At 48.3% G+C, this 20,102-nt stretch overlaps 1 protein-coding gene across 6 annotated transcripts in view; it reads right to left on the reverse strand.

Annotated features, from left to right (window-relative positions):
- ttn.2 (titin, tandem duplicate 2) overlaps positions 1–20,102 on the reverse strand; it is a 160,705-nt gene that overhangs the window by 90,704 nt on the left and 49,899 nt on the right. For 3 of the 6 annotated variants that reach the window (XM_062565050.1, XM_062565049.1, XM_062565048.1), the window contains 35 exons: positions 19,661–19,948; positions 19,275–19,553; positions 18,848–19,129; positions 18,220–18,498; positions 17,354–17,641; positions 16,804–17,091; positions 16,376–16,666; positions 15,882–16,169; positions 15,657–15,767; positions 15,195–15,480; positions 14,933–15,116; positions 14,756–14,839; positions 14,235–14,502; positions 13,768–14,022; positions 13,167–13,376; positions 12,976–13,053; positions 12,855–12,881; positions 12,164–12,220; positions 11,987–12,034; positions 11,254–11,310; positions 10,856–10,927; positions 10,579–10,647; positions 10,385–10,462; positions 10,220–10,291; positions 9,943–10,044; positions 9,599–9,841; positions 9,334–9,426; positions 7,308–7,358; positions 3,619–3,690; positions 3,399–3,488; positions 3,205–3,300; positions 2,928–2,972; positions 1,021–2,601; positions 560–610; positions 86–481 (listed from right to left, as the gene is read on the reverse strand). In XM_062565050.1, the coding sequence (XP_062421034.1) occupies positions 86–481; positions 560–610; positions 1,021–2,601; positions 2,928–2,972; positions 3,205–3,300; positions 3,399–3,488; positions 3,619–3,690; positions 7,308–7,358; positions 9,334–9,426; positions 9,599–9,841; positions 9,943–10,044; positions 10,220–10,291; positions 10,385–10,462; positions 10,579–10,647; positions 10,856–10,927; positions 11,254–11,310; positions 11,987–12,034; positions 12,164–12,220; positions 12,855–12,881; positions 12,976–13,053; positions 13,167–13,376; positions 13,768–14,022; positions 14,235–14,502; positions 14,756–14,839; positions 14,933–15,116; positions 15,195–15,480; positions 15,657–15,767; positions 15,882–16,169; positions 16,376–16,666; positions 16,804–17,091; positions 17,354–17,641; positions 18,220–18,498; positions 18,848–19,129; positions 19,275–19,553; positions 19,661–19,948 (7,059 nt within the window). Of the gene's footprint in view, positions 1–85; positions 482–559; positions 611–1,020; positions 2,602–2,927; positions 2,973–3,204; positions 3,301–3,398; positions 3,489–3,618; positions 3,691–7,307; positions 7,359–7,539; positions 8,332–8,473; positions 8,574–9,333; positions 9,427–9,598; positions 9,842–9,942; positions 10,045–10,219; positions 10,292–10,384; positions 10,463–10,578; positions 10,648–10,855; positions 10,928–11,253; positions 11,311–11,986; positions 12,035–12,163; positions 12,221–12,854; positions 12,882–12,975; positions 13,054–13,166; positions 13,377–13,767; positions 14,023–14,234; positions 14,503–14,755; positions 14,840–14,932; positions 15,117–15,194; positions 15,481–15,656; positions 15,768–15,881; positions 16,170–16,375; positions 16,667–16,803; positions 17,092–17,353; positions 17,642–18,219; positions 18,499–18,847; positions 19,130–19,274; positions 19,554–19,660; positions 19,949–20,102 lie in introns of those variants that run through there. The other 3 variants (XM_062565051.1, XM_062565052.1, XM_062565053.1) reach the window with 3 other exon arrangements.

Raw genomic sequence — 20,102 nt, forward strand, 5'->3', positions numbered from 1 at the left:
TGTGAGGGGGAAAGAAGAAGACAATCCACACAGGTGATTTTTCTGCCCTCCCATCGGTGTTGTTACGGCACAAAGAGACAAATACCTTCTACGATGAGCTTGGCTGTGCAGGATATCTCCTTGCCGGCGTTCTTGGCGATACAGGTGTATTCGCCGGTGTCGGACAGCTGCACGTCGATGATGTTCAACTTTCGGTCTTTGCCGTCGGAGGTGAATTTGTGCTTGGGGCTCTCGCGCAGGTTGCTGCCGTCTTTCATCCAGGTGGTGATGGCGGTGGAGGGCGAGACCTCGCACTCGAACACGGCGGCCGAGCCGATGGACTCAGCCTCCTTCAGCACGATGTCCTGGAGCTTCTTGATGAACTTCAGGGGGACAGCTTTCAGTTTGAATCCGGCGAAGGGTTCCTCCGGCGGCGACGGGCCTTTTCCTCCAGGCCTCAGACCACGGCCTCGGCCCTCTCCGGGGGAGGGGGTCTGCTTGGCTGGAACACAAATGATCAAGACTCAATGTCAAGAGGAGTTCTCGCTGTAGGGTAAAGAGCACGACAGGGTTCCCTTACGTTTCAGCCCTCTTCCTCTTCCTCTTCCTGCTTCTTCTGCTGGTTGCCCCTCTGTTCAGAAACATACTCAGATGAATACACTGGGATCAGCTTTCAGGGTCTACATAAATCATGACACCTTGGATGGATCGGTGAATACAAAGTGATGGTAATGAAAAAACTAGAGGTGATTTTACACTGCGAAGAGATGAATAAGGGACAGAAGTGAGGAGATGAACACATGAAGGACCAATGGGTGATATTGAAATGAGCAAGTGACAGAAAGTTGGATACGAGCGGACAGGTTGACAAACAGAAGACGACATGAAGACGAGGAAGAGATGGCGTCAATCGCGTCACACTCAACATCAGATGAAGGAGGTACAATGACGATGGAGGCGTGATGCTACAAATGGAGAGAGATTATTCAAGAAATGAAGAAGTTTCTCTCAGCCGCTTTTGGGGGGCGGCCACCATCTCACCTCTCCTGGTGACCCCTGGAACCTCCAGAGAAGCTTCTTCTCCTTCGCCCTCCCAGTCTTCAGAGCCGTAACTGTCGCGAGGAACCAGCTCCCAGCCCCAGGCCTCATCCTCCTCCTGCTCCGCCTCCTCCTCGGCCTCCTCTTCGAACACCTCCTCCTCTGGCTGGGTGGCGATCTTCTTCATCTGCACGGCTCCAGGAGAGACCTCCTTGGTCAGAGGTACCCTCTCTTTTTCAGGCCTCGCTGGTTCCTTGGCCTCCTCAGGCGACGGCTTCCTTGGGACCTTTTTGAGAGTTGCGGCTTCCACTTCAACCGTTTTAGGAATCCTTTTAAGTTTATCAACACCTGGCATCTTCTCAACGGGGACTGCTTCTTTAAGCTTCTCAACTTTTGGAGATGGAGTCTTTCTCAGCTCAACCTTCTTGAGCTGCGCCAGAGGCTTTGGAGTCACTTCTTCCTTCTCCTCTTTGACTTTGGGTGTGACTCGCTTCTTGAGCTGCAGAGGTTTGGGCTCCTCTGGAACCGTTTCTGGTTTCTTGACAACCTTCTCTGCTGGAGCCGCCTCAGTCTTCTTCTCTGGAGCTTCTGGGATCTCCGGTTTCTTTGGCACAGCGTCTGGCTCTTCCTCCTTTGGTTTATCCTCTGGACTTGTCCTCCGTCTCTGCAGTTTATCTTCTGGCTTCTTCTGTTTCTCCTCGGCTGGTTTCTTCTCAGGCTCTGCTGCCTCTTTGGAAGGCCTGGAAAAGGGTTTCAGCTTCACGCTCTCTATTTCTTGTTCCTGTGTTGGGAGTTTCTTCACCTTGGTGCGCCCGTCAACCTCCTCAGGCTCCTTCTCTGGAGTCTGCTTTTTATCTTCTGGCTTTTGCACTTTTGCTATTGGCTCCTTTACCTCTGGTGGAGCTTTCTCTGGTTTCTTTGGAGGTTCTTTGGCTTCCACCTCTTTGGGAATCCTCTCAAGCTTCTGGAAAGGTTCTGTGTCCCTGTCCGGCCTCTCCTTCTTGTCCTTCGGAGCCCCCTCTGCTGGTTTAGCAGGCTTTACAAATGGCTTTAGTTTGACTACCTCTGGTTCCGCCTCATCTGCAGGCACTTTCTTCACTTTCTTTGTGGCTGCGCTTGGCGGAGCAGGTTCTTCTTCCTTTGGTGCCTTGGGAGTTTTCTTCAGCGAGACCTTATCTTGTGGTGTCTCGTCTCGTGGAATGGGTTTCTGGCGTGTCCATGCATCTTTAGGAGCTTCTTTCTGTTCCTGCTCTTTGGGCGTCACGGTTTCAGGCTTTTTCACCACGTCGGCTTTGTCTCGAGGTGTCCTCTCCTCCGCAGGCCTCCGGGTGGCGTCGGACATCTCAACACCCTCCTCTCTGTGCACCACCTCCTCCAGGTCAAAGACCGCAGTCTTAGTGACCTTCTGAGGTTTCTCCTCTTCTTCGGTCACTTTGGCTGCAACCGACGGGATCTTCTTCAGTTTGATAATCTCTTGCTCCTCTTCCACTTCCTTAATCCTCGTCGGGATTTTCTTCAAAGTGGGAATCTCAAACGTTCCCTCCTCTTCCGTTTGAACTTTACCTTTTTTGTGCAGAAGAATTTCTGAGATAGCAAAGGTTTGACGTTACTAATTGACACGCAACTAACGACATGATTTGAACAAACACATTTACTAATCATTTAACAATTATTCTGAAATAGAAGAATACATAACAACAGTAACACAGAAGCGACATAAAAAGCAGACAAAGAAGAGACAACTTCCACAGGATACAGGAGTCAACATCTAGTGAAATATCGTTACTACTATCTATGATACAATGATTTTAAATTGTTTAGACAAATGTACCTAACAGCCAATCAGAGCTAGTAGGTGGTGAGAATGTGGAGGGGCTCCTAAGGCTGAGCGAGGCGATCTGTGAGCCTACCTTTCTTGACTCCTCCTGGCGCTTGGACCGGTCCTTTGGTTTCATCTAGTACAGAAAACGTTTGATTAGGTCATTTAGCAGAAAGCATTTTAACCCATTCAGAACTGGAAAGAGGTCACCGGACACATTCCGAAGCGAAGATGACATGACTAAGCAGATAAGAAGTAGAGACACCAAGTGTCCCGCGTTGTGTTCAGCACAAACAGCAGACACACAACATGAAGGTCATTGTGTGTCAGGGGAGTTGGGTTATTCTCAACACTTCAATTACTTCTACCTGTTTCAGGAGTTTTCTTCTTCACCGCGATCGGTTTTACTTGCTCCACCTTTCTGGACGGTTCTTCGGCCTGCACGAGAGGCTTCGGCTCGGCCACTTCAAGCATAACACAGAGGGGGTGGAAGTCATGTCAGGTACAACACAAAGGAACGCACAACCCTCCTGTGGCGGGTTCTTTAAGAAGATCAGGATACCTGGCTTTGCTGCCGCTTGCGGACTCTTCTCCATCTTCTTGGTTTGGTCTGTGACCTCTGACCTTTTGGCAGCTTCTTGGACATTTACAGCTTCAAGTACAAGATACACAAGGACTTCAAAAGAAGGCTCCACATGGTAGATCTGACATGATACATTCCCCTCCTTTGCATTGTACTCAGACTCACAGACATAAACACACTTAGAAGAGAACTTGTGTACCTTCTGGAGGAGCAACTGGCTCCACCAGGGCTTCTTTAAGTTGTGGTGGAGACTTCTTCTCCTTCACAGGAGCTTGGAGATGAAATCATACAACAATCAGAACGGTTGTTAAGACGGCTGGTGAGCACTGAACCATGCAGAGACAATAGAGAACGAAGAAGACCACGTTGGAAACAAACACAGAGTTTAAAGATGGAAGAAACATCTCACCTAGTGTGAGAGGAACATCTACCTGAAGGCACACACAGGTATGGTGAAACATAACGGACATAACGAACAGTGTGACGATGAGGAAACCTGACATGAAGCTGTGGTGCTTCAGAAACTAAAGAGGAGGTCTGAGTCCAAGGCGGACCTTTGACCAAACACAATGGGTGAGGTGACATGATGTCGCCTAACGAGGTGCCACTCCTAAGAACTCCACGAGGACTCTCGGTGCTCAGATCAAACAACACGTGCTCGGTGACACACAGCGGTTTCCCTTCTGTACCTCTGGAGGACCCGGCAGCTTCTCCCTTCCTTCTGCTGGTGGCCTCAGCCTCTGGAGGAGGCTTCACTTGGCCCGCGCTCGGCTTGTTTTGATCTGTTACTGACGGGTCTCTGACTGACAGCTCACTACTGACATCAGCTGTTGAGTCTGTGTTCACTTCATCTAGTGTCTCTGGATACGTTTCCTCCTTCCTGGTCCTGGGAACCACTCTCATCTGTTCCTGTCCTGCGGCTTTTTCACCTTTTTCTTGAAGCATTTTAATGATTTTGTCTTTGGCTGCAATGGTTTCTGTCTTCATTTCCTTGGATTCCACCGGTTTCAGTCTTCTTTCCAAAGTCTCCTCCTCCAACAGCGATGCTCCTGACGGTGAGCTTTTGACTTGTTCCTGTCTTCCTTTCATTTCTTTCACCAAAGAAACTGTTTTTGTGCGTTTCTCATCATCTTGAAAGTCTCGTTCATCTGACATTCTTTCACTTGTTAGAAGTGATTCTCTGGCACTGGCAGGTGTTTCTACAGACTGGCAGATTTGAATGTTTTCAATCATCATTTCATCTTTAACGGCAGGCCTTTCCTCTTTAAACCTGAAAGGCTTTGGCTGAATTTCTCCTTCTGTGGTGGCTTCACTGAAGGTTGTTTGAGTGCCTCGCATTGAACCTCTAGCAGTGGACTCTGCTGAGACTTTGCTCGTCTTGTCATCCAGTATTTTACCCTTTGATTTGCCTTCTCTTTGGTCCTTTGTAGAATTGTCTTCCTTTAGCTCTTCACACTCGCATGCCTCAGGTTTTGGGAGTGAAATGTCTCTGAATAGATTGTCGTGGGAAGTATATTTTTCTTGCGGAGTACCTGAGACGGAATCTCGTTCTTTCCCAATCGATGGTGTTTCATATGCTACGTCCATCGCCTGTGTGCTTAAAGCCTTTCTTTCTGTTTCGTCTCTTGTCTCTGTCTCAGACTCAGACACTCCTGCCGATGTCTCCGGAGACTTCAGCTGTTTCCGTTTGGTTGCTGCTGTATCATCTCCGTGGGTTGGACCTGTTACCTCTTGTCTACCAGATGAAACCTCCAGAGTGTCCCTGGAGGACTGTAGACTCCCCTGATGTTTTTCAGATGTGGCTTGCGGAACGTGTCCCTGGTTTGTTGGGGAGACACTTATATTCTCATCTCTAACCGCCGTGGACTGAACTCGCTCTCTTCTCCCTCTTAGGGGCTTGGAGGTCTTTGACTCGTCGTGCTTGGTGTCCATGTCGGGGACAGAAGTCCCAGCTGTGGTGGTTTTATACATTTCTGAATGTGTTTCTTCTGGTTTGGATGTCGTTGAGGTCTTTGCTCTGGAAGCTAACTGCTCTGTGTCCGTCTGACCTCTACCCGGATGGACTAGGAACTGCTCGTGCGGTGTGGTGGACCTTGGGAGAGTCTCCGTCTCAACGTCTCCTTCTGTCTCCACCAGAGATGTTTGAGATGAAACGTCCATCACAGCAGCCAGCAGGCACTTGCTTCCCACTTGTTCCTCTTTAGTTTGTGCGACACTGTAATCATGTTTGACTCCGACTGTCTGGGGCAGCACCTGCTTAGAAGTCTTTTGCCCTTTTGACCTTTGCCGTTTCTCTTTTAGGGACTTCTTTGTCTGCGTGTCCTCAAAAGTCTGCTGAGCGGCTTCGTCTTTCAGTGCATGGTTTTCTGCTGCGGTTTCATCACTTCCACTCTCGGTTTGTGAATCGTCTGCTGCTACCAGCAGCTCTTCAGGAGATATTTGAACCGCTGGAGAGATTGAGGAGGTTCTTTTACTGTGGTGCTGCTCTGTGACATTGTCATCAGCAGCTCTTCTTGTGATTGGTCTCTGCCTTTGAGGCTTTTCTTTGTCCTCAGTTGAAAACGTTCTCTTTGTTTTCTGCTCTTCAGTGGGAGAAGATAGATCTGTAACTTTGGTGATTTCATCTCCTCTGACCTGCGGCTGAACTTGAACTCGATCATCTTCAGATTTCAGTGGAACCTCTTGTATTTCAGGTACTTCTGACAAAAAGGGTTCACTTCTTCTTCTACTGTTAGATGTTTGACCTGTACTTGTGACCAGTTGAATCTCTCTGGTTTGGGCTGTTTTTGTTTCTTTTGTTTCAGGAGAATCTGATTCTGTCAATGATTTGACATCAACAGGAGTAGTCATCTCCTCGGCCTCAGCAGACATGTGTTGTTCATCTTCAGTTGCAACCATCTCTGTCATTTCATCCTTTTCTTTAGAAGGAAGGTCGTCTCCACGATGCTCTCGCTTACATCCCACAGAGGACGGTTTGTCAGCTTGTTTTGGTTTTGTCTTTTCTTTTGGTCCTTCTTGGACAGCTTTGACTTGGTCCTCATCTTTTACAGCTGTCTGCTGTCTCACCTTCTTAGAAGCATCTTGCTTTTCAGATAAGATCCCAGGCTTTTTAAGGGTTTCTCTCTCCGGCAGTGGTTCTTGGAGTCTGATTTCGTCTTCCTTGTCTGGTTTCATCTCAGAAGTTCCTTCCATGGGACGGACTGTGACACGTTTGTCTTTAAGTGGAACGGCTTGGGACAAAGCTGCAGGTTTTCTGACTGATATTTTGGGTTTATCTAGTCCGTTAATATCTCTCTGCTGTGCTTCTATCGTCGATTGTTCCTCACAAACAGATTTGATTGTAAATTTGAATGTTTTTTCTTTGCTTTGAGAAGCTTTAGTATCTTTTTTAATGTCTTTTATTTCAATGCTCGCTGTTGGACCATCAGTATTTTGGACAGAAAATTCTTTCTGTTTGGTAGCTTTATCCTGAACTAACCATGTTTCCTTCCTCTTAGCATCACTTTCTGTCATGAGCTTTTCTTTTGTTTTAAGACCCTTTAAACCGTCAGTAACAGGTATTTCAGACTCATCGTCAGGTTCTATCATTGCACTTAGAATCCCTTCTTGTTGCACACATTTACATTTCATTTCTTCATCTTCTTCTTCTTCCTCCGCCTTCTCCATTTCCTTGAGAGTTGGTGCAGAAGAAGCTCCGCCTCTTCTCCCAGCCTGTCGCACAGCGGTTACTGGAGGACGGATCATTTTAAGAGGTGTGAAGAGAAAGCACCATGTAGCGGTGCCAAGAGATTAGGGAGAAAACAACAACAACAACAAGGAGACAAACAAGTTAAACCAGAAAAACACAGAGGGAAAAGCAACGAGGAAGAAGAGAACGTGCTGCTGTACCTTTCTCTCTCTCCACTGTCTCAGGGGGCAAAGAGGCCTTGACTTCTGCTTCTTTAACACACATAAGGTTTAGTTTAATGTGAGATGTTTACATTCAGAGAGTTGAAACCACAAAGGTGAAACAAAGAGCTTGGGTAACAGAACATGGAGACGTTTAGAAACGGGGAGGAAATGACGCCCCCTGGTGGTGGTCCATAAAAAAGATGAAAGCTAGAAAAGACTCTGTGGGTACCTCTGGAAGCAGCTGGTCCAGAGGGTTTATTCTGAACCCAATCCTCCATTCTAAGACTTGTTTGTTCTTTGGGAAGGACCTCTTTGGATTCCTCCTTCTTCTTCTTCTCTGCTTTACTTCTTGTAGCAACAAAGTCTGACTGTGTCTCCTTTTTGGTCTCCTTTGGCCTCTGGAGCAGAGTTTCTGTTACTGCTTCTTCAGCTTTTACCTCATCGGCCTCATCAGCTGGTTTATCTACAGTCTCCTCTTTCCTAATAGTTTTCCCTTCTACCACTCGTGTCGATTCATCCTTCACTGTGACCTCTGTCTGCTGAATTGTGATTGTCTCAGTTGTACTGTATTCATCTTCTGGTTTATCTGAAGTGACTTGAACATAATGATCCACAGATTCCTCGTTGGAGACTTCCTGTCCTCTGATAACAACGGGTTCACTTTGCTCTGAGCAGGTCTCTCCTGCTTCTATTTCTCTGACTGCAGTACTTTTCCTGACTTCCTGTTGTCTTCTCTTGTCCTGCAGCTGTCTGACTGAACCACTGTCTGTCTCGGCAGCCCTGGTGTCTCTGCTGGTTTCCTCCGTGTCTCTGTCTGTCTGCTGGACCATGACGGCGGTTTGTCGCGCCGACCTGGTTTTTTTCCTCTTTGAAGAGTCAGTAACAGAAATCTCTTCTCTGGCCTTTTCTGTCGAAATGAAGACGTCTGTCTCTGACATCGTGGTCTCGCTCAGACGAGCACCTGGGTGTTCCTCCTCCTCCTCTTGCTGTATCTTCTGAGCTGCTCTCCTTTGCTCGATCACTTTAAGAAGAAGAGGCGTCATGCGGCGGCGCCAAGAGGTGATGACAAAACACAAAGACAAGCATTAGTGTTGGAAGAGGTGACTGTCCACCTGTCCGTGTTAGAAACAAAGAACTCCGTCGTGTTCTCAGATGGTCGCTACCTTTGTCTGAAGGAGACACTGTCGACGGAAGAATCTTCTCAATCTTCTTACTTTTGGTTTCTTTATAAGAACAAATGCAGATCATGGAAGAGTGTTTAAAAAAAGAGAAGAATTAAGACATTTAACAAACAAACAAACAAACAAACATGTAGAGGTTAAATAAGAGAAGGTTCAGTTTGTCCCTTTCTATGTTCACATCAGAGTACAATCAGACACACGTGTGCTCGTATTGTTTAACCCAGAAGAAGCTTGGCGGGTTCTCTGAGACATCTTCCTCACCAAATCATTATAATCACTAAAGAGGGGAGGTCTGCTAGGCTTTACCTTCACAGAGACTTTCTTCTAGCTCTGGTTTGGGTTTAGCTTCAGGTATCTTCACAGGTGTTTTATCTACACACATCCTCTCTGCTTGTTTCTTGGACACCAGGTCAGGTTTTACTTCCTCGGGTGTCCTCTCTGGTCCCTTCTCCTTAGGTAAACTGGTTGGAGTTTCCTCCACTGTCCTCTCTGGGACCCTCTCAGGGGTCTTTTCTGTCCCTGAAGGCCGTCTCTCAGGTGCAGGTTCGGCCTCCTCAAACACTTTCTGAGGTTCTTGTTGGGGTGCGAGTTTAGGTTTGGGCTTCAAAGCTTTAGGAGGGTTGGACACAAACACATGACTGAAGACACAAAAGTAGTGAAAGACGTGCTGTCGCACAATAAAGAGACATTTCACACAACATCCTCCTGTGAGCAGAAGATTCAACTCAATACATTTGATATTTACCACGGTAACCCTTAAAGGCTTCGGGGTGTGACACTTGGGGACATGATTAAACTCCACAAAGTGAGAGCTTGTCCCTCCATGAGGACCATTAAAGTACCTTTTCGTCTGGGTTCTTCTGCAGGAGGAACAGCGGACGCTTCTGGTTTCTTGGTGGTTTTCTTGGGCTCCGGTGGTTTCTCCTCAACCGGAACTTAAAAGAGTTCACAGACATTAAAAGCTTGTCAAAGAACCGAAGAGCACCGCTAGACACGGACAAACCCAAACACTCTGTCGAGTGCGCGACAAGAGGAGCTCGACTACAACTGACCACAGGAAGGAAGTCCAAGAGAGCCTTTACCACAAAAGATGATTAGGAGGTCTACCTTTCTCAAGATGTTCCTTTGCTTCTGGTTTTCTCTTTGGAGGTTCTGGTTTTGGCACTGTCACTTCAGGTTCAAGTGGAAGTTCTGTCTTCATGGCAGAAGGTCCTGGCTTCGTTACAGGAGGCTCAGATGTACCAACTACCAGTTTTTCTGGTTTAGTTTGTCGAACCTCTGGTTCTGGCATTTTTACTGCCGCTTCAGGCTGGACCTTTGGCGGCTGTAGTTTAGTTGGCTTCTCTGGGACTTAAAGCAACATTTAGTTTAGAGATTCAGCACACAGTCAAAGATTCGCTTCCACACCTGAAGCTGAGAAAACCCGGCTCCGCCAGAGAAACAGGAAATACCTTTGGATGCAGGAGTGAGCGGCTTCGCTCCGGGTTCAGGCTCCGGCTTAAATGCAGGCGCCACTCTTTTTGGTTTGCCTGGTACCGGAGGCTTGGGCTCATCTTCAGGTGGGCAACACAGACATTAGCTGACATTAGCATGAAGTTCTGGTAGCGCCTAAGATTCATCAAGAGCCACTCCAAGGAGTGAGAGGAAACCGTACAGAGCACAAGAGAGGGGAGAAGCCCCGAGCCAGAGACACAGCTGCTGCTATAACATCTCAAACAGGTCAAGTACCTTTCTTGGGATATCCGGGTTTCTCGGCAGGCGGCGGGGGGGCAGCGGCAGCTTCCTTTACCTCCTCTGATTCTTTTAAGATACATTCAAACACAAGATCAACCAGACAGAAGGTGAAGTGAGCCTCGTCGCAGCAGATCAATGAGCTCACATCAGCGACTCTACCTTTTAGAGCAGGAACCTTCTTCTCTGCGACTACAGCGGCAGGGACCTTCTCCTCCACTGGCTTTCTGGCCTCCGCTGCTTCAAGATGTCAGCAGAAGGAAATGAGTCCTCACAAACATGAACGTCAAACAGACACATGGCATTCATCTAGTCCAAACCGGAGAGCGGTAAAGGAATGGAAGCTAAGCCGGTACCTTTGGGGGCCGACGGCTCCTTGGCATCAGCTGTCGGCTTCTCTTCCGGCTTTCTCTTGGCTTGGAGAACTTAAAGAGACAACCCAAAGTTTTAACACCACAAAGACAGGCGCGTATCACCTTCAGGAGAAACTCAGCAGAAGACAGAAAGAGCATGTGCAAATGTGAAGACTTTACCTGCAGCACGCAACAGACGAGAAGAATGAAACACAAAGAGGGACAGAACAACACAACGGACGCGCAAGAGGAGCTGAGAAGACAAGTAGGTGTTTTCTACCTTTTGTTGGGGCTTCCTCTCTCGTTTCAACTGTCGTGGTCTCCACTTTCTCCTCAACAGCAACTCTGGCAACTGAGGGGGGAAAAACAAAGACACACAATGACCATCTTTGATGCCGTGAACTTAAAGGACAAGTTACTGCTTGTGATGAAGCGTCGACTCAATCTAACCACGATAAATGTGTTATTTTTTGTACCAGGTTGCTCATAAGTGAGCCAATTAGAAGAACCAGGAGAGACTGAATTGTAAAAATAACCTTTGAGACTTCATGAATAAAAGGGTTTCAGGAGTTTAGCAGATAAAACAAACAGACCAGAACACAAAGACAGAGACAGAGACAGAGCTCAGAGCCCCTCGACACACAAAGACACACACGTGGTCTCTCTGTGGGCGGGTACCTGCAGCTGAGGACACCTGCTGTGTCCCCGTCTCTTCGGTCCAGCTCTCAAACTCCACTGAAGGTGTGAAGACCACAAAATGGACAGAAGACAACAAACGTGAGGCAGTTTGTGTTTCTCACTTTCACAAAGTCACGTCGTCTCAGACAAACAAAGTAAAGGTGCCTATTTCCAAAAGTCACTTCCTGTTTCATTCATCGTTTTCTAAGCTAAAAACTGAAACACAAAACAACTAAAAAAGACACAAAACAACCACAAAGAGACAACAAAAACAAAACCACAAAATCACCTTTGTCAAATGTTTCATTTAGTGAATGTAAACATTTCAGTGAGACGACTTTGTGAACTAAAGTGACTGGAAGTTAGTGGAAGGATGATGAAGAGATGAAGACGGGATCAAAGTTAAAAGAGTGAAAAAAAGAGCAAAACAAACAAGACTTTCCTAATAAGAGATGATGGGAGGCAGATTCGGGTCAATCTTAGAATGAATTATTATTACTCCTTCGGTGTAATTATTAGAGCCTTATGTGAATCCAAACTGGATTATATAGTATGTAGGTATTCTTTGCTTCATGTTTTAATAGAGAAAACGTTTTCTTAACCATTAAGGTCATTTTAAAATGTCCTAGATGAAGGTTATAAAGCACTTCTTCATCCTTTTCCGTGAGGTGCAAAATAAAACAAAGATCTGCTGAGATAGTTTGATGGAGTGAAATCAAGTAGCATGTTGTACCTGTCTGCTCCACTTCTTCTTCGTAGTGATACGAATATTCAGCTGATTCTTCACAGAACAAAGACATGTGTTGGTTTCCGTTACAGAGAACAGAAGATAATAAAGCATTCAAAGCAAGTGGGGCCGACAACAACAGCAAAAGCTGAATTAACTCAAACTGATTGATTCAAGTCTTACCTTGAATTGTCACTGATGAATGAACTTCAGGCCTCTGAACTGAGGAGTCTGGGACATCTACACAATATGGTACATACCACAACTTTAGTGCAAAGCAACGACCATTCAAGAAAAACAACCTTTACAACAATGAGATCGACTGTTCCATCATGAAGGAACAGGCGGACATCTTGGCAATCCTCTCATTGCTCAGCCTTTGTTCTTATGCTGCGTTCACACCAAAAGCAAAGCTGACTTTAGCAACGCTTTGCGTTAACTTGCTCCATGTAGTGCGTCATTTGGAAAGAGGGCGTGGCTTAACTTTGTCACTTGTCTCCGTAAAGACATCATTTCTGCTGTCCACCATGGAAGTACCTACAGGCGTTCAATCTGTGCATGAGGCATATTATTCGCTCCATTTGCGTCCTTCACGCCACACGTTCTACAGGAATCTACTCGTGCCAACAATTCGCTTCGCTTTCGGTGTGAACGTTAATACGAATTTGGATAGGAATCAATGTCAAGTTCTTGTGTTGTTACCATGGTCCTCTGTTACCACATTGATAGGTTATCATGGTTACCATGTTACCATGGTTTGTGTTCTGTAAAGCTGAACGTTCCTGCAGAGATTCAACTGATAAGATGGAGCACAAGAGGATTTCCTAAAGATGTACCTGGTAAACTAAAGTTGTCTAGAAAGTAAAATACTTACCAGAGGGCACCATTGCTAATTCAATTTCTGTAAAAGAGGGGAGGAAGAGGGAAGAAGGCGTTAAACGCTAAAACAGACACAAGCTGAACAGAACATACAAAGATCTGACTGCAAACTGTACCTTTGCCAGACAAATAAAGCTCAGCTGTGCTCTTAGCCTCTCCTCTGGGCTCCAACCGCACAATCACTGAGTACACGCCTACACGGGATTATCAATGAAGACGTTTTAACACATGGAAACAATGAGGGGAAGAAGGAGAAAACGTCTGCGGGTCTTGGTTCCCTTTGGGGCCTCGGTGGCGCACTACACACCTTCGTCTTCGATGGTCACGTTTTGGATGACCATGAAATGTCTTCGTCCCTCGCTCGTGAAGTTGTACTTGGGGCTCTCGCTCAGCTCCCAGGTGTCTTTGTACCACGAAACAATCGCGTTGTCGAAGGACACCTCGCACTCGAAGCTGGCCGACTGGCGCTCGTTGACTTCGATGTTGTGGATGCGTTTGGTGAAATGAATTTGTTCGGCTAAAAAAGATAAAGACGGCAACGGGTAAACGGAAGCACAGCTGGGAATGTTTGACAATGCTGGAGTAGTTGATTTAATGGGAACAACATCCACACGGTTAGAGGTGATGATCAGGGAGGGCGGTTACGAGGGTTGGTTGTTGGGGACGGGGTGGTTTGAGTCGAGACCAACGTGAGGAAACAACAGACATGTCGATGGCTGAGCGTGATTTTGCGAGATAATCCGAGAGAGGAGATCCGTGAAGAGGGTTAAGACAGAGGAGGCCAAATCCCAGAAGAAAGAGGGGGAAAGAGGCTGAACCTTTAGTCTGAGAGTGCGATGAGTCCGAAGAGGTTAGTGCACGGAGAGCATCCATCACGTCTAGAGGGTCCAAGGGTCTCGCGTACAAACCTTCCACCCACAGGTCCGCAGAAGACTCCAGGTTCTGGTACCGGCAGGTGTACCTGCCCTGGTCTTCAGTCCTGAGGTCTCGGATCAGCAGCTTCTGAACCTTGTGCTTGGTCTCTGATGAGTACCTGCCCTTCATCTCTAAGCGCTCGCCGTTCTTAAACCACTGAGCCTCTACGTTTGGGACGGACAACTGACAAGACAGACAGCACGGCTGGCCTTCCTTACCCGATGTGTCCTGCAGATGCTTCTCCACCTCTGGAAGACAGAGAGAAGGACATGCAGCTGTTTACAGGTCATCCATGGGATCGAAGCTTTAGATGATGAGACAATTATATATGAACGTGTCACCTCAATAATAATAATATTACATTTTATATTCTTATTCTACATCTGAAGAGCACTGTGGTTCCCTGCTGGACTCCAGTGGAGCTATAGGTGTAGCCGAGCAGTGTGTGTGTGGGACTGACCCATGACGGTGAGCTTGGCGCTGGAGATGTGCGGCCCACAGACCACCCGGTAGTTGCCCTGGTCAGCAGACTGGCAGCTCTTGATCGTCAGCAGGTGGCGGTCTCCGCTAATGCTGATGTTGTACTTGTTGCTGCTTTCCAGCTTCTGGGTGCCCTTGTACCAGGACAGGATGATCTCCGGGTAGTTGATCTTCAGCTCGCACTCAAACACCGCCTCTTTGTCGGTGGCGACGGCCATGTCGGAGATGTCCTTCACCACGGTAACGGGCTGCGGGGGAGGACAAGAGGAGTCGTGGAGACAATGGTGGACTCAACAGCATCCTTCATTGATTACAAAGTGTTCTGAAATGTTGAAAGTCGCTACACTTAAAGAAAGGATGAAATGATGACATGTATCTTTTTAGCTCTGGAGGTTTACAACAGTCAGTTAAACTTGACATGGCTCGACTTTCTGAATGTTGTCTGAAAGTGTGTCTGACTAATGATCGTTATCTCAGGTCTTTGTTTTCCCGCGTCCTGACCTCGGTGCGCTCCATCCTCTTCTGCAGGTCGGCCACCAGTCGGGCCATGTCCTCATCAGACTCTCTGTCTCCACGTTCCACTTCCTATCAACAGCAACAACAAACACCGTGTTATCCATCAGGACCACCAGAGACACGAGGACATCGGTTTCTGTCCGTCTGTCCGGGGAGTTTTACCGGTCTTCCACTTTCTTCCGCCTTCTCCTTCTTCAACTGCTCGATGGCCTGCAGCAGGCCTCTGTAGTCCGTGATGCCGTACATCCGGGCGTACTTCTCGTACTCTTTGGGGTCCACGTTCCTGAGCAGCTCCACAATGTCGATGTCCTTCTCCTCCTGCGGACTTTTCTGCTTCGAAGGCGTCCTGAGGACACAGTTCACAGATTAGAGCAGAGCTTTTTTAATCTAGACGAGTCCCCTGTTTGAACCGTGAGGAACTCACTTCTTCAGCTTGGCCCGCAGGTCGCCCTCCAGCTGCGCCGCGCCTTTCTTTTCGTCCACGTGCATGTCGGCGCTGCACTCGATCTCACCGTGCTTGTTGGAGGCGACGCACCGGTACTGACCAGAGTCGGACTTGGTGACCTCCCGGATCTGCAGCTTGGCCTCCTGGCCCTTCTGCTCGATGGAGATGCGCCCGCCGTGCGTGATCTGCCTCCACTTCCCCTTCATCCACTTCACGTTGGGGATCGGGTCGCCGCCCACTTTGGCGATGAAGGTGGCGACGGCTTCTGTGGAGCGGGGGGTAAAGCCTGATCTTTATTCATTTTTCAACAACAGCTGAAATGTGTTTGTAAATTTGTTCATCAGGCTACAACCTGCTGGAGGTAAATAGTGTGTATTAAACCTTGTGTATGTTATGAATGCATGTGTGCTGGGTTTTGTATAATAAAAAGTGATGCCTTACTCTCGGTGACGTGTGCGGTTCCGGGCTCCTGGATGAAGAAGAGGTTTTCCAGTTTCTTGGTTGGAGCAGCGGCCGGAGCTTCAGCAGGAGACGGAGCTGCTCCTGGTGTCTCTGAGACAACAAGGTGCAACGTTAAAGCGCTGGGCTCTGCCCGATGGTCACTATGGTCACAAAGAAGGGGACTATGTCTGGCACTAATAGATAATAATAGACATTTGTCTTTACCTTTCACCGTGACTTTGGCCTTGCAGAACTCGCTGCCGGCATCGTTGGTGGCCTTGCAGAGATAATCTCCGGCGTCGTGAAGGGATGTCGGGTTGATCTCCAGACAGGCTGTCCCGTCGGAGAAGCTGATCCTGGTGCTGCCGGTCGAGGTCAGGTCCTTCCTGTCCTTCATCCACTGGATCTTCAGCGGAGCAGAGCCGCAGACGTGACACCTGAGACTCAGCTTCTCGCCCTGGTCCACCGTCAGCGGCTTGAGGGGGGCGTCGAACACCGGAGGTTTCCTGGCTTCTGAAGAAGAGACGAGACGGTTCAAACCACGGAACTGATCGGGAAAAGATCTAAGAGTCCAGGAAGCAAAATCTAAAACACCATCATATTATTACTTCACAGCTAGCAACTTGAAATGCATAATTATGACAAAAAAACATTAAGCTGACAAATACAATCTTGAATAGGTAGTGGGCAACAAAGACGATGGGCTGCACATTCTCCACCTGAGATCCCCACGGTGACGTCACAGGAGGCGCTCCCCGCCTCGTTGGAGGCGTGGCAGCTGTACCTGCCGCTGTCTGCCACGCGGCTGTTCTTGATGCACAGCACTGCCACGTTGCTCTTGAAGCTCACGTCGTATCTGTCGGAGCTGTGGATCTCGGCGTCGTCTTTGAACCAGCTGACGGTGAGGGGCTGCGAGCCGCTAAGGCGGCCCTCCATCTTCACCAGCTGGCCCTCCCTGTCCTCCATGGTGGCCGAGGGCTTCTTGGTGAACACGGGAGGGTTTTTACGCTCTGAGTAAGAGGAGAAGGCGACGGTGAGGGGGGGCAAGAGTGTTTCCTCCACCCAAAGAAAGGCCTCCCAGAGGGGGCTGAGAGGTAGAAAAGATGGGGGGATGGAAGCATGGAAGCTTGACCCCAGGTCAAAATACCTTTGACGGTGACTTCCGAGGAGCAGGAGTCCTTGCCCACGTCGTTGGAGGCGTGGCAGAAGTATCGCCCCGTGTCGCCTTTATCGGCCTTCAGGATGGAGAGGTGGGCCGTGTTCTCCACACAGCTCATCTTGTAGTTGCCCCCAGTGCGAATGTCCTTGTGGTCTTTGGACCATGTGACTTTGATGGGGGCAGAGCCGCTCATGTGACAGTCCAGCTCAACGCTGTCACCCACCGTCACGTCCTGAGGGGACAACTTCCTGTCAAAGACCGGAGGGTACCTTGGTTCTGTCCGAGGAGGAGGAGGAAGAGGAGGAAGATGAGAACAAAACAACATCTCACCGTCTCAGTCAAAAGAGAAACTCCTCCGACAACCCTCATTAGACATGCAGCAGAAGAAGATCAAGAGGAGGAGAAGAAGAAGAGAGGTCAAGTTAAATTAAATAAAACAAATAAAAAATAAAAATAAAACTGACACTGGCCCATGACCCCCCTGAACTCCCAGCGGCCTTTCGGCCATGAAACCAACCAATGAGAAAGCCTCACAGACCTTGCAGAGTGAGCTTGGCTCTGCATGATGCCGAGCCCACGCCGTTGGTGGCCACGCAGGTGTACTCCCCAGAGTGCCTGGCCTCCCCGCAGCTGATCTCCAGCACGGCGGTGTTGTCGTCGTATAGCATGGAGAGCTCCGCCCCCGGACTCAGGGGCTCGCCGTCCTTCAGCCAGGACACCTCCAAGGGGGAGGAGCCGGCGACGCGGCACTCGAAGCGGACTGGCTGCCCCTGAGTCTGCTGCAGGCTGGTGATCTTCTTTGGGAAGGACGGAGGCGTTTTGGCCTCTGGAGGAGGAGACGGATGAAGAGTTACTTGAAGTAACTGTACAACTCCACTAGTGTTTCATAATGAAGCAACTTTATCCTTCCACCAACTGCTGTTGCTTTGACAACACATTAGATCGCCAAATTAATTACTTTTAGAGTCTGAATATTATTTATTTAGTATGTTAATACTAATAATGATACTTTTTCTTCGTAGATCACATGTAATTACTTACACCCGTATTTTTACTTTGTACTTTTCCATCAGGATTTTACCTGACTCTATTTCATTTCTTTGTCTTTATAAGAAAAACAAAATATAAAACTGCCAGGATTTTTTTTTTTACACCAACAAAGAAACGTTGAAATACAAATAAAAACAGTGTAAATAAAAAGACAATTTCATTTAACTCTTTAACTCTCTTTTATGCCCTAAAAAAATTACTGATAAAGTGATATTATTATAAATAAATATTTTCAGCAGATTGTTAGTCTAAACATATACAGAACAACGCGGTGTCCATATGAACCAAGTAACAGGGAACCATCGAAGGACAAAGGTGCGAGTGACATGTGGTCGGCAGCAGTCACATGCTCACCCATAACGTTGAGTTTGCAGGTGGAGGAGGTGCAGCCTATCTGGTTCTCTGCTTTGCAGGTGTACTCTCCGATGTCGGCCTTGGTGGCCTTGCTGAGCTTCAAACAGGCCACGCCCTTCACGTACTCCAGCTTACAGGTGGCGCTGGACCGGACTTTTCCGTCGGCCTTGAACCAGGACACCTTGATCTCAGGTGTGCCCGCCACCTGACACTTGAGACACACGGCGTCCCCGGACGTCACCTCCATGGACTCCAGAGGCTCTGCGAAATACGGGGGCTCTGAGGTCACAAACAAGAGGAGACACAGGTGAGAAGCCCGAACCCTGCTGGTCAACACGGGTACTGAGCGTGATTGGCTCACAGCAGCAGCGCTGCACTATATCAATGGGCTTTGAGCTGAGCATCTACTGGTCCTAAAGAGTTGAGCTAAGCTAGGCTATTGACACAACTTTAAAGAACATGCAGAGACATTCAAACTGGACTCCATGTTGGAAAAACAGTCAAATCTACAACGGAGCAAATTCATTGCAATTTACATCGAACAAACATTTTCAGAGATTATAAAGTCATATTTTCCAAAATTGAGTCCTCAACAAACACAAAAAACGACGCAGAAGCAGTGACTGACCGAGCACGGACACGGCTGCGTAACACGTGTCCTTCCCGGCGTCGTTGGACACCTCGCAGGAGAACCTCCCCGCCGCCTCTCTGTCGTCGGTGCTCAGACACTCCAGGATGCAGGAGCTCTCTGTGGTGGTGACGTTGTACTTGTAGGACGCGAACACCTGCTGTCCGTCTTTGAACCACGTCACAGTAATTTTAGGAGTCCCCGTGTACGAGCACTCCAAGGTCAGGGGTTTGCCCTTCTCCACCGAGACGTCCTTCAGCCTCTTCAAGAAGGCCGCCGGCTCTGAGAGACAAAGAGAGGGTTGAGTTTAGAACCGGGACGTCATCAGAGGACAGAGTGTAGTCTAGAACCAGGACGTTATTAGAGGACAGAGTGTAGTCTAGAACCAGGACGTTAAAGGACAGTCTACTTTAGAGGACGTGATCACCTTTGACGGTGAGATTGACGGGGCAGCTCTCCTTCCCCGCGTCGTTGATGATCTGACAGGTGTACTCTCCGGCGAGGGATCTGTCCACGGCGTAGAGCTCTAGCAGGACCTGGTTGTCCTTCAGAGAGAACTCGCAGCCTTGTCCAGACTGAATCTCCTTGGCTCCTCTGAACCACTTGAGCCTGAGGGGGGCGCTGCCTTTCACCATGGCAGAGAAGGTCACATTGGTGCCGGGCATGGCCTCCACCGGCTGAGGAGGCACCACGAAGGACGGGGGTTCTGTTAGCGGAGGATGGAGACAAGAACATATGACTCCCGAAAACTTCATGTGGTAAACCTACTCATTGTACTCTACACTGTACCACCTCTCAGAGTGTCTTTCTGACCTTTTACGACCAAGGTGGCGCTGGTGTCACTGGATCCCGCCTTGTTGATGGCTCTGCATTTGTAAACTCCGCAGTCGGACAGCTTCAGCATGGACACTCTGAGCGTGCAGCTGTTGTTGCTAAAGGCGATGTCGTAGTTGGGTCCGCTCTGTATCTCCTCCCCGTCGTGGTACCACGAGACGGTGAAAGGCGGAGAGCCCGATACCTTGCACTCCATCTCTCCCACCGCTCCAACGACTGTGTTGCAATCCTTCAATTTCCTGGAGAAGGTTGGAGGTACGATCTTATCTGTTGGGGAGTGAAAGCGGACGTTAGAGGATGAAATTCACAATTTCAGCAATATAGAAAAAATGACCCAGAAAGAAGATATGGTTTGGTATTATGAGGTACGGCGTACCATATTGACACAGCTATTATATACCCATCCCTAGAGCTCAAAGAA

This window comes from Pungitius pungitius, chromosome 10 (genome assembly GCF_949316345.1).
Source record: "Pungitius pungitius chromosome 10, fPunPun2.1, whole genome shotgun sequence".
Taxonomy (NCBI): domain Eukaryota; kingdom Metazoa; phylum Chordata; class Actinopteri; order Perciformes; family Gasterosteidae; genus Pungitius; species Pungitius pungitius.